General features: G+C 39.5%; 1 protein-coding gene across 9 annotated transcripts in view; it reads left to right on the forward strand.

Annotated features, from left to right (window-relative positions):
- Positions 1-20,188, forward strand: part of ANK2 (ankyrin 2) — a 322,501-nt gene that overhangs the window by 161,422 nt on the left and 140,891 nt on the right. For 6 of the 9 annotated variants that reach the window (XM_068404327.1, XM_068404329.1, XM_068404333.1 and 3 more), the window contains exons 1-2: positions 6,635-6,882; positions 17,565-17,666. In XM_068404327.1, coding sequence (XP_068260428.1) covers positions 6,748-6,882; positions 17,565-17,666 — 237 coding nt within the window. In that variant the 5' untranslated portion in view covers positions 6,635-6,747. Of the gene's footprint in view, positions 1-6,634; positions 6,883-17,564; positions 17,667-20,188 lie in introns of those variants that run through there. The other 3 variants (XM_068404330.1, XM_068404332.1, XM_068404331.1) reach the window with 1 other exon arrangement.

Below are 20,188 nucleotides of genomic sequence, written 5' to 3' on the forward strand. Positions count from 1 at the left end.
CTAATGTTGGTTCTATCCTATTTGATGAAATTATAGCCCAGCCATGACCCCTCAAGGACTGCACTGTGAAGTAGCACAGATTTTTTTTATATTTATTTTAAGGTCTGCAACCTCAGTTTAACCAAATGTAGTGCTAGTAAGTCTGGAGGACAAAAATGTTGCCTTACAAGTCAAGTTCGGTTCTGAAGGAACCTCTCTTGAAGTAATGCACTTTGTGTATCCAAGATCAGAACTAGGCTTTGGTTCAGCTACTCTCTCTCTGACAAATACTTTAAATCCTAATGTTTACGTGTGTTTAAGGTTGAATCAAGCCAAACAAGAATAGCAATCATCAATTCTTGTGAGGAATTACCAGTGGAAAAATGATCAAAACAAAACCCTAAATGTAGGCTGCAAAGAATGTACCGTTCCAGTTAATTGAGTCTGATTAGGGACATCTCTGGCAACTCTCGAAAATATTATGTTCAGCTCTTCTGCATTGGTCTCAAAACAGGGAGTGACTTCCCAGTCCCCGTTAAATCTGTGGTAAAGTGTTTATGGTTTAGGCCGTATCTTTTCTACTACAACAGGACAGGTGTTTATTCCTTTATGGTTGGCACCTTTTGCTACTTCATGGCCATGTTTTTGTACAGTCTTTCTTTTTCGTATCAACATTGCCTATCTATGAATGTGTTTATACAGGTGACTCGATGATTTTGGCTGGGTAATTTACCTGAATTCAACAAAACCAAGACAATTCAGAGATATGAAAAATATTAATACCTTTCCAGATGTACTTATTATTATAATTCTAAAGAAAAAGTGAAAAGCTCATCATTGAATGAGCATTATGGGAAGAAGAGAAGGGAGAAATAGAAATACTTTATGCTATATAATTTCACTTACAGTAGTTGCAGTCCTAGAAGTCCTTGTGTTCTGTACATGCAACCCAAGTGTTCATCTTCCTTCCAAATCCCAAATAACCTAGTGTGAGGAAACAAAAAAATAAAACTGATCCTCTTGAAAGCAAAACACAGACTAGAAAGCGTTGTTTATACACTGGCCAGTGCATATCGAGACCTTTCTATTTCTTGGGCCCTTTGGACCTTTGAAGGTGGTTAATTACCTGAAAGGCAAAGAGCCAACTGGTCCAGCTGCTCTTCAACTGAGAAATACTTGGACATGGAGTGAGAGTGTGTGGGTGGTGTGGGCTGGGAGGAGGAACGGGGCTGTGACAGAGGCCATCTGTGATTAGTCAGGGTAAAGGGGAAGAGAGGCGAACGGTTCCCCCGAGGAGACTGGGCACGTTCTGGTTGTAATTATGCTTCTCCTAAAATCACACTATTGGGTTTTGAGAGAATCCGGTTCTTGTGTCGATCCTTTCAGGAAGAAGAGGCTGCGTGTTCCCTCCATAGCTTATGGCTTCCAGGCAAACAAGATGAGTATTCTTGATCAGATATTAGGACCTCTAGAGATATTAGACAGAGAAGGGTGGTAACTCATGTTCGCAATACAACTTACAAACCTGTACATCAAAACCCATTACTTTTTGTAGCAAGACGATGCCTAGAGGAGATCTTTGAAAGCACATTAAATAGGATCATTATAAAAAATATCCATGTTATCGTGTCCTTCTATAGAGTCTGCCACCACTGTTAAACAGGGGTCCACTTAATGAATCTTTATCATTAAATATAGCCTTGACATTTGGGTTTTTGTTGCTCCATGAGGGCACTTTTTGTGTGAATCCCATCTACTAAGTGCTATTACTGAACTGCAGAGTACCTGTTAAGTTCTTCTTTATTAGTTCAAAATTTTGTGGTGTTGGCTTTTAGGTGGTGGGTTTGGTTTCTTTTTTTTGGTGAAAGGTGCTGTCCTGAATCCACGCTTACTTGGATTTGCTAATGCCTTAACTACAAAACTAATATTGATTTGATTGTCTCTTTCTTATGTGTTTATTTCTCATAAGAATGCAAAGTCATTCTTAAAACCTTGGATATTTTGCCTCATGTTTAATAGTCACGGTATCTGCACCATTAATGAGCGTGTCACAGGATCATGAATTATGAATGGCAACTGAAGAAAGGTTTATAGCATTCTGAGGACTTACGTGGAAATAAACTTCTCCATTTTGTCATTGTGCTGCCTTCATCTCTTCTTAATTTATAGACACTACTGTTTTTAATAGTCCTCACAGAATACAGTATGCAAAAATTTGCTTTGTCTGTTCTCAGTTGTTCATAATCGGTCTCACTCTCACAATTTTAAATTTATACATAATTCAGAACTACCACAGAATTTCTTTGGCGAAGACTTGGTTCAGATGATCTGCTTTTCAGCACGTCCTTTGGTGATTCTGTTAATTGTCTGGAGGTTGTTTGGGTTTTTCCCTGGGTGGCATGTCTAACTGGCTGACAAACTACATGAAGATGTGTTTTCAATCACAAGATCTCCAAACGTGTATTTAGAACTGTGTATATGGTTGCAATAATGAACGTTTATTCAGTTCCATAGCATACTTATTTGTATCTCATGCTATTCTGTCCCTCGCTTGGATGATTTATATAACTATAAGGTGCAAATTGTTGTCTGTGTACAGAAACCAGAATTCTTGATTGTACTCTGTTAAAACACTTTTGATGGTAGAGAAGTGCTTTGGGAAGATTGTCATCTTTTATTTATCATCTATTGCAAACTACTTCAGTGCGGGGAAAGAAAAAATGTTAGATAGGAGCGGGATAAACCCAAGGTTTCAAATACTGTTGTTTGACATGCGATGAGTAAAGCGTATAACGTTTCACTTCATGACTCACTCTTTCTTCAAAGATTGGCAAAACAAGCCCCTTAGAGTTGGCTCCAGAGAGACGATGTCTCTTCATCTGCACAGAAGCCTTATCGACTTGTTAAAGCCAGAGACGTGGAGTCAGTGATGCTGGATTCTGGTTTGTTTCTTGAAGTAAGCTGGTGGTGTGGTTAGCTGAGCACACATAACACAAGCTGTAATATTACAGAACAGAAAAATTACACTTTTATGGTTGTAGTAAAACTAAATGTAAGTCTATTTTGCACAGCCAGGTTGTTTTCAACATGGATACAGATATATTCCATGTGTGTGTGTATGTGTGTGCGTATGTATATATATCTCAGCGTGCGTTGACTCATATTAGTGTGTGAATTGGGAGGGATTAGGTGTAGTTTTCTTTCAGTGGCACTAGATAAACTTTTTAATTCTATTTTAACCATAAAGAGCAATTTACTAAAACAAATAGCTTAATATTAAAGATAAAAGCATTTTTTATGCAGAAGAATAGAAACTCTTGTTATACCAGATGTTTTTAATGGGTCCTGAGACAGGCACAGGATGCAAAATAAAAAAAGAAACTGAGAAAATAAACTACTGGTATGTACTTAAGAACCTATGTAATTATGTACATCAGCAACCATTAATTATTATGGGAGAGTAAAGGCTAGAATCAGGGGTACAATGCTAACCAAAAATGTATCGTTCTTTGAGGATTCCCTAAGAATATGCTTTTTTTTTCTTTAATTGACAAATATAGAAAGGGAAAAAATGTTGCATGTACATTACATCTTGATGCTGGTAGTTGACACCAAAACCTATGTTTCTGTATTCTGTTTTCAATTTCTTGGAGCATTTCTTAGGTATTCAAGGCCTCAGTCTATTTCTTTCTGTTACCAGAATGTATGCCCAGACAGCAGCTGCCTTTGAGACAAGAGGATACTTCTGTACCCAGTAGTTTCAAGCAGTATTTAAAAGACTAGTTTTACACAGGCACAATTTCAAATGTATTTAATATTACAATAAATGATGCAGGGTTTTTTTTCCCCAGCATTTTACAAATAAACTGATTTCCCCTGTTCCACAAAAGGTCTGATAAGACTGTGTAACTTTCAATTACCAGCTATGACTTTTTGCATATGTTAGACTATAAGTCGGTTTCAGCATCCTGCCTAGGACAGAGCTCCAGGGCAGATAAGTTAGTTACAGACCATTTTTTTCTTTGAAGTTTCAGTGCAAAAATATTCAAAGCTTGTGGTAAGGTAACTTTTTAAGGAGAAAACTAAAATCTATTTTAATACAGTACCGTGGTTTTCAGTATAGAGCGATGTTTAATAGGAGGAAATTTATCATAGCCTGTACTACTTTGTGTTCCAGATATAAGATTCTGTGGTATTTAATATACAAGCTGCATTTAGGAAAGTATTTTCATTCTTTCCCTTCCTTGCAGGTTAGATCAGCTTATTAACAAAATATTAAATCGCAGAGATAAGCAGTTACCCTTGTCTCTGCTTCATGCTGGTTTGCTTTGTTTTATTATAATTGATTAACTTCTCACTTCCCGTTACCAGCATTGCAGATACCACTGCTGCATAAACAAAAAATAGAGGGACAATTGATGCTTAGACAGGAAAACATTTAGACTTCAATCACAGAATCAATCGGGTTGGAAGAGCCCTCTGGGATCATCGAGTCCAACCATTGCCCTGACACCACCATGGCAACTAGACCAGGGCACTAAGTGCCATGTCCAGGCTTTTCTTAAACACCTCCAGAGATGGTGACTCCACCACCTCCCTGGGCAGCCCCTTCCAATGGCTAATGACCCTTGCTGAGAAGAAATGCTTCCTAAAGTAATGCCTGGGGAGAGTTAAAGAAAATCAGCTTCAGCGGATGATGGGAAGGCTGGCCTTGCGGGAGCATTTCTGAAATGTCATTGGTGTCAGGTAAAGGCACCGACAGCTTTCCGTGTTGTGGGAACCAGACCTCAAATGCAGTTGCAATGGTTGGGACGCTGGTCATTCTCAGCGTGGTCAGCTTGGATCTGAACCTGCCCACAGCGAAAAACTAATGTGTGTGTGTATTATATTTTATTATTATAATGTATTGAGTGAGCTGAAGCTTTTACTGTTCATTAGTCATTTTATATTTGAAGTCCAGGTGGTCTGAATGTAAGATTAAACATTCCAGCTCTTGGTATTTGCCAGTTGCTGGCAAAAATGTTGTTGTCAGGGACGTTTTGTAGTTCAGGTTTCATTCTGTTCTGTACAAGTATATAATCACATAACCAAAAGTAACAATGAATTTAACTATTTTGTGCATGTGTTCATACTCGTTACACATCGTAGCACCTGAGGCTTTTCAAAGAGGCTGATTGATCCCATCCTGGAGCATTCATCAGTCAAGGAAAAATTATAGAGCCATAGCACAAAAGAGAATGCTGTACCAATCGATAATCCTTAAAAGGGGGCTGGGGCAAGCTTGCTCTCTAGTTACAACTGGTACTGCTGTGAAGGGTGACTGGGTAGAAATCTATAGGATGCTATGGGCAGCTGCCTGCTGACGTGAGGTGCAGTGCTAGCAATCGTTTGAAACCCCAAAGAGAAAGATGTTGGCTGGATGTTACAATTCTTTGAGGATCACTCTGTTTCTGAGGAATTTTGGGCTCAATTTTTCAAATACGTGCCCAGCTCCACTTAGGGCTTGCACGTGCGTGGTGATATATTCCGTGGGACTCTGTTACCTACAGCCAGACAGTCTGTCTCAGTTACCTCCAGCTGTTCCTGAAGCATTTGAAAACTGCTAATTATTTCTCAGCTAACTTTGTGGGGTTTTTGGTTTGGTTTGTTTGTGGTTGGGTTTTTTTTTTAATTCTGCAGTGGGGCCTCTTCTGGGATAATGGGTGGATTCCAAAACACAATCCTCAAAATTCTTTTTATCCTGCTGGGTACACTCATGATAACTAACTCAAACCTAGAGGGAATGTCCTTATTCTCAATTTTGGTGGGGTTTTTGTTTGTTTGCTTGCTTTGTTTTGTTTGTTTGTTTGTTTTAATAATTACTATTCTAGCTAAAAAAAACCACTCCAATCCTAAACCAAAACAACAATAAAAACCCAAAACAAGATCAGACATGACATAGACAAGAGCTGAAGTGATCTAGCATCAGAGCTTGTCCTTTTTGGATACATTTGAGCTCCTCTGAAATCAATCCCAGTGGCTGCCCCCTCCTTGGCAGTGTTCAAGGCCAGGTTGGATGGGGCTTGGAGCAACCTGGTATAGTGGAAGGTGTCCCTGCCCGTGGCAGGGGGGTTGGAACTAGATGGGCTGTAAGGTCCCTTCCAACCCAAACCATTCTATGATATATCAGTACAAAAGCGAGCTCATCACAGTTATTATCTACATGAACATGAAATACCATGTGAATTACAGGAATTAAATGGTCATGAAATCTGTACTCGTGCATTTGGTCTTGTTTTTTAGGTATCAAACAGGTGCAACTTGAGTTAATCACCTTTTTGAGTTAGAAACTCTCAAAGGCGTTAGCAACCTTCTGAAATTTAGTGCTTTATGCAAACGCAGCGAGAGCAGTAGGAAAAAAAAAATCAAACCCCTCAAAGGCATGCAACTGGGTAATTCAATAACGCGCACATGCAGAGGCATTTCGCCCAGTGGGACTTGGACTTGCCGTGCCAGGCAGGCTGGCTGTGCGCTGGAGAGCAGTTCCCCCCCAGCCCAGCCCACCCCACCGCCATTTACATGCATAGCTGGCCTGGTAGGTGTAAAAATAGCCGGGCAGCGCCTGAATTGGAAATGGTCACCGGCTGCTGCCCGCAGTTGCTGGGGTTTCGGGTTCTCCGTGAGCCAGGAGGGCTCGGGGAAGGGAGCGTGGTGCGAGCGGAGCGCAGGCGGGACCCTCCTTGGTGAGCAAGGGCAGTCACGCTCGTAGGAGTCGGCAGAAGGACTGCTATGGGCAATGCACCGATTTGCCAGGCTTGTCACTCGGAGAAGGGCTTGAGAACGCCAGGGAACATACAGGATTTGGATAAGACCCCTGACTATTATGGATGCAACAGTGAAGAAAGTAAAGAACCTGAAGCCCTGGTAAGTCTTGGCTGAAGGAGACAGGAATCAAAGGGGAAAATTAAGATCAGGGTTGTGCATGTTAGATTTGAAAAGGACCTCTCTGCTCAGCCTGGATCTTGCTTGGTAGCTTGCAATACTAACAGACCTGCTACGTGTGTCCACGTCCAAGCTCTGCTCTTGCTGTTGTGACTGACTGTAATCAAAAAGCAGCTGTCGCTGAGCTGTGCGGTCGCTTACACGTGCTGTCAGCTACCGAAAGGTTGGGGTATACGGAGAGAGAACCCCGCCAGTGAAACCAGTCCTGCAGATGAATGGACATTATCCTGGCTCACACGGCTGCTGTAAACTGTCCTGCATCGATCATTCTCAAAACTTGACCTCAGTAACTTACTGTGAAGTTCGTGTCTGTCCAGCCCGTGGTATTATGGTCTGTGTGCAGCAGAGACAGAGCCCCAGGGATGAGGGTTACAGCAAGCAGGACCAGGCACGCGCGAAGGGGTCGCGCTGGTGGCGGCAGGTCTTGAGGGTTAGGCACGATTATAACAGTTAGGAGCGATTATTACAGTCATGTTTGCTCTGCAAACCTCACAGAAATCATTGAGGTGAATACTGGTATAATGTCTATGGCCAATGAAGTGCCTCTTTTAGCATTTTTTTCCTTTTTCTTTCTTCCTCTGCTTGGGAATTTCACTATTAAAGGGTTATTTCATTCAGTCAGCAATGAAAGGAGGTAGTGTCAAAACTTCTGGCAGAACAGGAGGATCAGAAAACCTTTGAAGTCAATAGATCCAAATATTATGTTCTCCCATATGGATCTGAACCAGAACTGTTCTCAGGTCAATATTATACTTTGCACTTGCATGGATTGCTGCAGTGCATTGTAGGAAATGTAGATGAGATGACTTACAGGGTTCCCAACAGCAGCTCACAAGAAGTTCTGCTTTGTCCTAGAAAATAATTTTGATGCTGTCTTCGCTTTCTGACAGGAAATTTTTTTGGCCAAAATTTTCTGACCCGTTCTACTGCTTATTTCACTGACACCACAGCTGGACCAGTTCTTCAGAAACCTTTCTTTGAACTAAAACACAAAATTAAACTATTTCTTTGAGCTTTCAGACAGGTTTTCTGTCCCACCAAGCAGTTTTTGGTTGAATTAACCAATAAGCTCCAGCAGTTTTGATGGGAAACGTGAAGCAAGCTCCGAAGCAGTTCTCCCTGAACGTACGCACGGTCTCCAAGCTGCCCTTCTGCACAAGGTCAGGTCTTTGAGGAGACAGGAGCAAGCCAAATCGAGCTGCATGTGATCTTTGAGGGGTTTGTTTTTTGTTTTCCTTTTTTTTTTTTTGTCCCTGGATACTTTTCAGTCAGCCTTCAGGGCTTTTCATAGCAGGCAGAGATCAGGCACTTTGATAACGTCTTTGATACATTTAATCATAAGATCTTGGCTTTCTATGACTCTGGTAGGGACTGACAGAGTTGCTTCAGAATATTGGTCTTGATTGAGATGTTACAGTGCTTGGAGGATTACAAAGGAAAATTGCTGTATTTCCCTAAGAAGGTTTATAGTGTCTTGTTATATTTATTATGATGACACCTTAAAGTGGGATAAAGTGCTTTTAGGAAGGTATCCCTTTTCATTATTGTTATTAGTTGATGCCATAGGGAGCCCATGTGGCCTGTGTGAATTGGAGGTGTGGCTTTTATACAGGTGAAGTTAGATGAAACTGATTCCTCTCTGCTGCCCAGAGCTGAATTGTTTGAAGTTTAGGCCCAGGATTCCAGGAGTGTTGGTTTATAGGTAGTGTTCAAATGAATGCTTAATATCACGAGCACTGTACAAACAGCGAATGTCACGGTTGATGAAGAGAAGGGGTTTGCGTGGTTTAGATCTGCTTCAAGAGTAACTCCCCAGTTGACTGGGGATAAATTAATCTGAAAACAGAAAAGGAAATTATCCGTGCTGGGTATCATGTCATTTGCGTGAATCCTAAGAAAAAAAAAATCTCCTGAGTGAAACCTGGTTTCATTCCGCAATGGACAAAATTAAAAATGATTCATTTACTACTTTGATATCTGTTTTACCTTTCTATACAAGTAAGGTCTTTGCAATGAGTCTTGCTGGCAGAACTGGCATTGGTTTAGAAACTGCTGCATTTCAGTAGCAGCTGTTTTGTTTGCGTCTGGTTTAGTCCATCTCAAAGGAACACAAAATCATTTTTTTCTGTTTATGGTACCAGTAAGTTTGAATCAATGGGCAGTCGGTTAATGGTGTTTGATTCTTTAGCACTGATGGTGTTAGCACATTTCTTTGAGTAGAAAATGTCCCTTTGATGATAAGACAAGGGATGGGAGGGGATGAAAAATTAATAAGTGATAGAATTATCTGTCAACAGGCTGTCATAAGCTTCACTTACAGGCTAGGTTTTTGTTAAGACTCATTATGATTCTGCTAGATATGTTTGGAATGGCATCCGAATTCTTTCTAGAGGTGTTCTAGCATTATTACCTCTCTATTTAGGAACATCATTAGTAACGGAAACTTGCCATGGAAACCATTTAAATGCCTGCCAAGTCCTACAGTGGTTCCTGACACCTCAAAATCTCAATAGATGGTGTTCAGATGATCCTAAATATTTTTCCTTCCTTTAATATTATTCAGTTCCTTTAGTGGAAATCTTGGTTCGATATCAGTATTTAAGAGACTTCAGTAAATGTGTGTGTCCCGTAGGAGAACTAAGACTGATCCCGTGGTTCATTTGAACGTATCCGGAATCTTTGTTGTTTCAGGAAATTACTGAATGATACTTTCACTCAAATTCCAGCACAGGAAACTTTCCCATTAAACAATAGGATTATCCCTTTCTATTTTTAGAGTAGTTTAAGTGTCTTAGTAAAAGACATGAAGGTTTTTCTAGTGTGTAGGATTACTCAGACTATGGTAAAAGCTTTCATTCTTCAAACCCAAATCCTTTGGGTTGTGGTTTGTTGGGTTTTCTGGTGTTTTCCTTTTCTTTCTTTTTTAAAAAATCCAGGCGATGTTTTCCAGGCACTTTTGAGATTCTTTTTTTTTGTTTAGATTCACACTGATGAGTATAATTCTGACTTGCACACGTTGTTTCCAAGCTGGGACTTGGAAATGTTTGGTATGTGAACAGCCCAGTGGGACGTCAGGGATTACACATGCCTGAAGTTCAGCTAGTACTGAAGTGCTGTTCTGGATTAGAACCCTGTTACTGATGTTACTTTATATTTTAAAATCAGTAGGGACTGAAATAATTTCTATCATTTCAAATGCTGTATTTGGAAGGAACGTGCAGCTGGGCAAAAGACTTTTATTCTATTCTTCTGCGTAGAAAACTATGCAGTTTTGCCTCAGTTCTCACAAATCCTTCATTGACAGAGTACAAGTCAGCTGGCAGCGAGGCCAGCGTGTCAAATTAATGACCGTGGTGGGAGGATTCCTACGGACGTCTGCGGCAGCTAAGTAGCACAAAGGGTTTGTAGAAGACATTTGCTTCTTGACTCAAGTAAGGGTTGATTTTACATTAGTTTTCTCTTCCTCTTTTGCTGCTGCTGTATTTGCTAATATTGGCCCAAACTCAGGAACACAGTTAAGCATGTTATTTAAATCCATCCTTTAGCAAATAACGTAAACCTGTTTAATCTGAGATCAACTGGACCTAAAGATGTGGTAAAAATTAAGCATATGCTGAAATGTTTTGCCAAACATAGCCCTTAATCTTCTTACTTCTTCTCCTGGTTAAAAACAAAGAAAAAACTGATGAAACATTTGTACATTCCAGTGGCAAGAAAAAAGAGTGGCTGGATGGCTGGTATCCTGCAAGCTCTGGAATTTCAAGGAGGAGTTTGCAAGAGTCAAAGGTGTCGAAATGTAACCACCAGCATAAGGTGAAAGTCATCCTGTACAAATAATTGGGAATTTTCCCATCAGTATCAAAAGATAGAATAGTTGAAGCCTGGCTTTGCCATTAGTAAATATCAGAAGGGTCCATAAGAATGTAATAATTTTCAGTTGTGTCTGTCTGGAGCAATCTCGTAGCAGGAACTGAGATTTGGATAAAGCTCTGAACTAGGCATAGTTTTCTCCTTATGTTACTCAAAAATATGTGTTTGTTGGGGTAGTGTAACAGCAATAAGAAACTTCCTAAATATCCAACGCAGCTTTCTGAGAACAGTCTTGGTAGTAAGATATGAAACTACTACAAAACTGTCATATGCAAATATTAAAATTACAGGAAGAAGGCTTTCAATTCAACTGTTATTAAAAATATGTTGGAATTCTAATTAATTTGTTATTTTAGAATATGCATAAATCAATGCATTCCTCAACCTAGTTTTGTTTTCTTAGCTTCTTTTTTGCAATGGCTCTTTCCATCTCCAGTCATACCAATGAAATTCATTTCTCAAGGATGCTCTAAGTCTTGAATATTGTTACACACTGTACCTCCTTTGGGTTGCAGCCTCTTTGTCTGACACAAGAAAGCTTTTACCGGTACATATAATAAACACAAACAACGTTAGTCTTCCCACCTGCTTTGGCACTGTATAATTTTGGCTCCTACACATCCCTTGGGTAGATCTAATGAGAGAATGTTCATGGTGAGGAACACAGGACATAGTGAAGTGGTTACTTCTGAATCCAGCCAACTCTGCCACAGGTTTCCGTGTCAGGCAATCATTTTGTGTGTTTAAATATGTGCAAACTAGTTTTGATTTGAAACCGCTGAATGTTTTAATCCTGGGTCATACACAGTGTATAGCACAAAAGCTTTTTCTTTTCTTGTAGCTAATTCACCATCTTGTTATTACACAATAGTTGTTGCTGTAAATAGCAAGAGTCTTGATGCCAAAGTGTGGGCCTGTGTGCATAGTGTATGCAATGTCATGGTGAGGGCATCTCCAGCCCCAGTTCCATCTCAATGCCAGTAAAAGTGGTACAAACTTCTCCGTCTCCTTCGTGACATTCTATGATTAATTGGCCTAAATACTCAAAGCACCTTAAATTGTTCAGGTGCATAATAAGTACTTAAAAGTTTATTTTTATTTTTCTGATTTAAAACCATCATCATCGATCTAGAGAGATAGACCCCTGAGATTAAAATAATTAATTGCTAGATGCTATTAGCTACATCTCGGTAGAGAATATTTAACTTGTCTCAGAAGGCTCACCTTCCTCTTCGCACTTCACGGCTCCTATGATTCACCTTCTTGTGTCTTAAAAAAGTGTTAGTTTACTGTAAGGTCATTTTTCCTCGATAAGAAGATGCTTTAGATTATGAGAAAGAGACACTTGTTTAGTTAAGATTGCTGTTTTAGAATTGTGGGCTTTTCAGTTCAACTCTTGACTAACAAATTCTATACAACCAAAGATACATAACAGTGTGAATGAGATGTGAAATGTCTGTACATGCTTGAATGGGAAAAGCTGAGAGAGAAAAATATTTTTTTGAAACTGGAATAAGAAAATTGGGCACGTTGTTTATCCAGGAATTTAGATACTGGAATTTCTTTAAGATCTGTGATTTAATATATCTTCCTTCATGTCTCCCAGTAAACTAATGGGAGGAAAACATACATTTTTATAAGCAAAGGAAGTGGCTTTGTAAGTAAAGCACTGTTGTATTTCTTTTCTTGCAGAAGATGAATGTTATTTCATTAAAGGCTGGGAAAATATGTTTCCGTTATAGCTGTTATTATCTCATTTAACTCATTTACCAGTGTTAGATTACTGAGCCTGTGCCATTGCAAGCGCAAGATGCAGCTCACGTTCTGGCACGCGTATCAGAACTGCAGGCTGAGACTCTGCTGTGGTGGTTTAATTAAAAAGAGACAAAAAAAATCCTTTTCTTTCTTGCAGTCATAGCTGCATCTTAGGCTTGCGGTTCACAATATCACCATTGCTCTGTTGTGGTGCCCGTTGGAGATCAGCAGCACTTTTAGCTTGATAAAAAAAAAAAAAATCAGCGTACAAAAAGATAAAATACAAAAAATTCGTACAAAAGAGAAAACGTGAGCTGCTGAAAAACTAGCTGGCAAGGTTTACAGAAACTGTTCCTTTTGAAGTCCCATCTTCTACATTTGAGTGCTCGTAGGGAAAAAGCTGCCATGCTGGCAAAAAATACGTATGTGACAAGTTGGGGAACGGTAACACCTCATCTGTGCCGCTTTGAGTTGCACCCAATTAAACGGTGCCTGGTTTGGACAGATGGTTTCTGAAATCAGAGAATAACCAAGCCAATTGGGACAGAATTGAGTGGTTATCTCCAGGGTAGGAGCATAAATTGACACTCTAGAAGGTATGGCATAATAAAAACTGAATGGAATGTGTCTTCATAGCTGTCATTTCCCCCCTGCATCTGTTAAGTACTGAAAAACATCAAGAAGCCATGAAAACCAGAGTTTAGATCATGCAACTTTACCTCTGCAGTGAGCTGAATTCTCAGCTCCAGGTATTACCTGAATATATTAACTTGATGAGCCACCAGTCAATTAAGAGCTTTTAAATGAAGAAGAAGAGTTAACCAGCCATCAGCATTTTACTAATTATGGAAAGAGCTGGTTTACAGGAGTTTGTGAATGGCATTAACACTGTCAGATAACCCTGAAGACTGCCAGATTGACAGACTCTGTCTTAATGCTGATTTTACATGCAACAATAATAATAGAGGATTCAATTTTAATGTGAAAGTTTTTGTAACTGCTAATGGATTGAGCTTCTTGACGTATATAATGCATACAACAGCAGGTTTTGCTCACCTCCTGATCAGGGCCAGCCTCTTCAAAAGTTACAGCTAAATAAATTGTCTCCATAAAATCAAAGCAGTATGTCCCAGAGTTGAGGCTTGAAAGGTACTTTTGAAAGGATTATTAATATTCAGATGCGCACTTTAATACATTTACAAACCAAAAATGTTAAATTAAGGTGCAAAACTACTATTTGGTTATTTTACATCAGTTTTGAATTCTGTTTTTGGTGTCATTCGATTAACAGATGAGGATTGTTCAGTAGCCCTTGTTGCTGGGCTCCATTCTCCCACAGAGGTATTTGTGCTTATGGATAGGCTGGGGTCATTCATCTCATTTGGAGGGGGAAAAAAAAACCCAAAGCCAACCTGCAGGAATAATTTTACTATAGACGTGATTTCAAACAAGTATTTGAATGCTTTGGGTAACGTTATTACAAAAGGTGTCACAGAATCACAGAATCAACCAGGTTGGAAGAGCCCTCTGGGATCATCGAGTCCAACCGTTGCCCTGACACCACCCTGTCAACTAGACCATGGCACTAAGGCATATGTTATCATGATTTTTTTTTCACCTTGTGCTTTTTTGTTTATAGTGCTCTGAAAATTCTCGTTTCTGGCTGAAATTATTTATCCTCAGGCAAAAGTTAAAGATGAAAAGTTAAGTTAAAAGATAGGAGCTTTTTGTAAGGTTCAATAGCACCAAATATTTCTCACAAACCTATAGCATGTGTTAGAATTGCATTGTAAACAGTTTTTTTTTAAAAAAAAAAGTAGTTATCAAACACTTGTAATACTCTCTCACTGCAAATGTATTTGAAGTTGTTGGGTTTTGTTTACAGTGACTTGTCTTTCTCTTTGATCCATATTTGGTATCTAGAACTGAAAGTAAATAGTCCAGATTCAATTGCAATCGTAGTGAAAAGAAAAATTCTCTATGGAGCAGGCAAATATTAATGTTAACTACATTATGGTGGTGCATTGTTCACAGAAAGTAGTACCTTAGAAAAAGCTCATGAAGTCCACAGATTGTGAGTTTATCCCATACTTAGCTGCTATTTTATAGTGTTCTTCAATCCTTTGTACGATATTCTAATAGCATGTTAATAACATATTAAGTAGATTGCCCAGCCTTAGCAGCCACGGGTAAGCAAAGTGATCCTTAATTTTGACTGACCTGAACTGTGGGTGGCGTGTAGAGATGCCAGCTGAGACTTGGCAAGTTAACATGTCAACGTTGGAGTGGCCCAGGTTGCCAGCCTCTTGTGTTCACGTGGTTCTGGTAGCTACTTAAGGCGTACTCTGCTCTTGTAAACCTTTCTTTTGAGCATCGTAAAGATCTCAGGGGTGTGCACATGGGAAGAGATGCCGTGACAAGTATCATATGGTGCAAAGGACTCTGGCTCCATGTTCTTGTCTTCTTTCTTACAAAGAAAGTATCTTCAAACAACAGTTTGTTGAGTTTGTCTTCACCAGTCAACTACTGAAGACCAATATTCCAGCTTCTGTGCCACTGAAATGCATCAGGAAGTCAACCAAAAATCTACATGTAAGGAAACAAAATCTTTCATAAGATTACTGTGTCAATTGGAAAAGCCCACAGATCAAAAAGCATCATTTCCAGAAAACTGCTGCTGTTGACTAGTGAGACAATTTTGTCAAAATGGATTTGAATTTGTAATGTGCTGAAGTGAGTAAATTGCTGAGAGAGTAGTACAGACCGAAATGCTTTGTAAAAACCTTAAAAGAGTGGGGAAAAGGGCAAACTACTGACGACCTACTGAAAAAACAGGGAAGAAAATACAGACCTGAGTACTTCTAAGCTTTAAAAGAGAGTGCTGGATCTTTCGAGTGTTTCGTGGAAGCACTCGCTGGTATTTGTGTGTGGATTTGTAGACAAAGCAGCTGGATTGCTGCTTCACGTCTTTTATTTGTGTGTTCAAGTTTGATATAAATGAGAACATCGTGCAAGTCTGTGCGAAACGAGTTGGAAATAGGAGAGGCCAGACTAGGAAGAGATGGGTGCAATCATATTCATCTAATATGGGATAAGTACATGTTACAGTAAGAAAATTCATAAAAAGCCAAAGATCACGTAGGCTGGGATTTTCAAAGGCACCTAATGAAGCGTCAAGTTCTCATTGTGTTTCCCTGGGATTTTAGCAGTTTTATTCCTCTTCTGTTCGCAGTCTGGCACTGTTATTTCAGAGTAGGACCATACACAGCAAGAGACGCTTCTGGAATAAAAGTGCCTGTACAGGGAGTTAATCGTGAGGAGTTAATTCATAATAAGAAGACAAGAAGTTCATATTCTGCCTTGTGGTCGATACTCAGGTGTACATAATGTGTCTTGAAGTGACGTGCGTTGCGGTAATTTAATTTTGAGATTCCAGAAGTGCAAATCAAGGAAATGAAAATCTATTTTGAAAGTGCTGCTTGCATCTTCTTAGCTAGAAAAATAAAAGGTATCTCTTTCAGTACCTGTCAGGTTCTGCTCCCGTGCCGAGCTGCATCCAAAGGCTTGCCTGGCTGAAGCCTGGAGCTACAACAGGGCTCTGTCAACGTGGATTCCCGTGCTGCCTTCCCCTGCACCCCGCTGCGTGGTTAGGAAGATGGTCTGTTTTCTTAACAGTAAAAGACATGGAAAATGTGCTGAAGTTTGCTGAAAGGAATTTTAAAGGGAAATATTTTTGTCTTGGCATGCTGTAAGAAGAATCATTTTGACGACATCCATCTGCTGATGATTAAAATAGGTTGGAGTCGGGGATGGTGGAGAGAGTGAGTAGAGCGTGAGAAGGAGGGCAAACGAAATAAAGGTGTTGAAATGGATTGGGGGGCTGAAATAAGTCGCTTTGTCATAAAAATCATAAAATCATTTAGGCTGGAAAGGACCTTTAAGATCATCAAGTATCGATTTGTCGATCAGTATTAATAAGCTGAAAGTGGGAGGCTTTTGGGGTATTCTCACGCCCTAACCGCATCCCCGCAAACAGGCTGTGACAGCCATTTATCTGCGTTTGAAACTCACTCCTCCTCTATTTATTTCAACTGTGAGAATTGTTACCGTCCCTGTGCGTGTTCCCAAGCGCTTTTTCTGTTTAATCATTGCTTCTGTTGCACGACTTGGTGGTTTTCTCCTGGTACCTCCAGTTGCATTAGCAGCCGATTTACCCATGTGTAGGTTCATGTGTGGATGAACATCAGAGTATGTGCTGGCTCCAAACAGCCAATGGAATTTCGTGTCGTTATCATACATAAAGGCAAGAGGGTTTGGTGGGACTTTCCTTTTTCCCTTTAGCATGCCCCACTTGTGTGTCACAGGTGATAAAATATCCCTGTAGGACTTTTGTGCTCTTGGATGTCGATTTTTTCCTCCAGTGTGTACCTCTGTGCCAAGCTGGGGTGTGTGCATGAATATGCAGTGTAGCCATGGAACTTGTTATGCCAAGCACAAATCCGAAGCCAATGTATGTTTTCTTAGGTAGCATAGCCAATAACAGATTGGTCAATTATTGTCCAGAGTTTTGAGCATATATATTTTTATTTTTTTTTAAATATAAATATATATATATATAAAAAAAAAAACCTCAGAAGACTATGGCTAGCAAGTTGATGCATTTATTTTTTTTCTTGTTGCTAATATCACTTACTGTGATTTCTGTGTGTGTTTTTTTCCTTTGGTTCCTGCTCAGTTTTGAACTTGAGCAATTATTGCACTATTTTGCTCACTCTGACAGGCCTGCAGTTGTTCTGTGCCAGCATGGCCTTGTTGAAGTATGTGTATGCTAATTAATGCAGATATAATGCACAGTTTTCTTCACGATTTTCTTCTCCTGCAGCATAAAATGCGGAACCCTTTCACTGGGGATGAAGTTGTTCTCTCTTTTAAGCAGGAGCTCTAACTAGAGATTTTTCTTTCTTCTTCTCTTTTTCCAGTCCGACAGCAATGCAAGCTTTCTCCGAGCTGCCAGAGCTGGCAATCTGGACAAAGTAGTGGAATATCTGAAGAGTGGAATCGACATTAACACGTGTAACCAGGTAAGGTGTCTGAAGGGCAGAAGGGTGCAAGAAGTTGCAAGAAACCCCCCTCAAACCCCAGTTTTTTCAGGCTAGATTACTTCATACGGATGTTGTGATTCACCTCAAGCTATGTTTTCAGTCTTGTTCTTCAGTGGTGTCTTCCTACAGGAAGGTGATAACGTCTATAAAATGGTGCTGCTTTTAGTAAAGCTTTATTAATCGTAACGAGGCGTGCCCATGTAATGAGTATTCCTCATTTTAATGAAAGATACGCCTTTCTCCAGAGCGTGCCTTGCAAATAGGGGTTGAAGAGCAGTGGGTATCACAGCAAATCCACAGATGAGCAGAGGATGGCAGTGAGATGGAAAATGGTACCCTTAGCTTATGTGAAGACGTTGCTTGGAAGCTTTAAAGTGAGGTGGGCTTGGATGAGTAAGAAAAGTGAAGCTGATAGAGGCTAATTATGTTTTGCAGGCAACAATTTGCAAAGCTGAACACAGTAGTGTTTGGGAGGATTGCAAAACTGAACTGCAAAACATTTTTCAGGCACCTAAAGAAGTTTCTTGTAAACATCTTTTTTTTCATATTCAGTGTATTATGTTTAAGCCCAGTAGCATGGGGATGTTTTTAGAGTCCGGGGTTTCTATCATACTTGGAGCAAGAGTTCTCTTCCAGGACACCCGCTCATTCATATGACAGTGATAGCAATAACTTTAAAAAAAAAGAAATTACAGGTTGAAATTTGTAACAAACTTTTTACTATTCTTAAAAAAAATTATCCTGGCCCTGTTTGCAATATGTTGATAAATGTTTCTCCAAAATACAGAAATATGGTCTGTGTTTTCAGCTTTATGCTTAGTTTTCAGGGCCTGTTATTGCTTGGCTTGCTCATTGAATTAATGTGAATGCTTGAGGAATGGGGTAGCAGTTGAATAATTCATACCAAAGAGAGCACATGTTAGCAAAATAAATAGGTAAATTTGCACATAGTTTGTGGATTTTATTAATGCTTTGTTACTCAGCTCATTCAGTTAATTTTTTCATAAACAGATTTTAGAACTAAAATATTATTTGCTTGTACATAATACTCCATTAAAATCAGATTTTTTCAATTTTTTTCTATTTTGTGGTGAAAAGTATCATCTAAGTATCTCTAAATAACCTAAAGACGGAAGAATGATGGAAAGTATGTGCTTTACTGAAGAAAAGAAAGATAATTCCATTGTGAATCTAATCTTCCCTCCCATCGTTCACATTGCTTTTACATTTTGATTTAGTCAAAAATATTCCCTTGTTGGCAGAGTATGTTTCAGGTATAAGATGATGGGAGCTGCTCTGTCCTTTGGGAAATGTGTAGGGATGGAATACATTAGTGCTGGAGAGTGGAAAATATTGAAGTAAAAAAATATTATTTTAGGTTTTGTATGGAGAGAACACCCATATTGTCTTATCTCTACTGATAACTACTCAGATTAAGATCAGAAATAATCAAGATTTTCCTTACTGTGTCCTGAGATACAGGTGTGGCTCCTAATGTAAACTCTACAGGAGCTGAGCTGCTTGTTGTTTATTTATAAATAAATAAAATATTTAGGAAATAAAGCTGTGTTTATCTTTGGAATTAGTAAGGAAATTCTATCATGACTCCATTAAGCTGTGACAAATAATAAATTGCTCTCCAGGGCAGCTAGAAGGAAAAAGGCTGTTGAAACAGGATTTCTAACTTTTTTTTGAACGACTAAGGTGAAAGGTACATGTTTTCCAAGTCAATCATCAAGACGGAAAGCTGGAGTTGTTTCCTGCTCTGATATGAACATGGGCTTTAGAAGCTGTGGATTTCTTTGGTGGCAAAGAAATGCTAGGAAAGCAGGGGGTTTCTGTGGTAGCAAGAGCAGTGAAATTGTAATTTTGGGCAGTACACCCTGGAACAGCACCCTGCCAGTGGGGCTGATGGCAAATCCCCCATCTCTGGGATTTGGGCTGCAATTTAGTGTATCTCTGAACCCTCAGTGAAGAACTGAAACTTTTGTTTTCTTATTTGACATCTGGAAGCCACTTGTATGAAAATTATTAGTAAATCTCTTCAGAAACCCGTGAGGGAGTTACTTTGAAGGGGCAGAGAGAGTTGTAATGAATTTTTCAAATGCGGATATATCATCTTCCTTTGGCTTATTTGTGATGTACCCTAAACCTATCATTACAAGAGCTTTGTACTGTTGCAACCAGTCTCTCTTGCATTTCTGGTGCATCTTTGACTTCAGTGGTTCAGTTCTAATGAGGACTTTCTTGGTCTGTTGGTTATTTAATGCCCAAATCCTACCTTGGCCTTTGTAAAATTTCAGAAGGAATTTTTCCCAGCTGTGTAGTTAGCGCAGGACCTCATATATCTTCAGTGGGTTCTAAAACACTTCTTCGTTTAGAAGTTCAAGGGAAGCAGGAGGAGGTTTAGCACTTGGCAGCACCAGCCTTCTCCCTTCAGAGTAGTTGCTGGACCTGTAGAGGTAATGGTTTCACCAAAAGCAAGACCAAATCCCATTCAA

The sequence above is a fragment of the Nyctibius grandis genome, chromosome 6 (assembly GCF_013368605.1).
Source record: "Nyctibius grandis isolate bNycGra1 chromosome 6, bNycGra1.pri, whole genome shotgun sequence".
Lineage (NCBI taxonomy): Eukaryota > Metazoa > Chordata > Aves > Nyctibiiformes > Nyctibiidae > Nyctibius > Nyctibius grandis.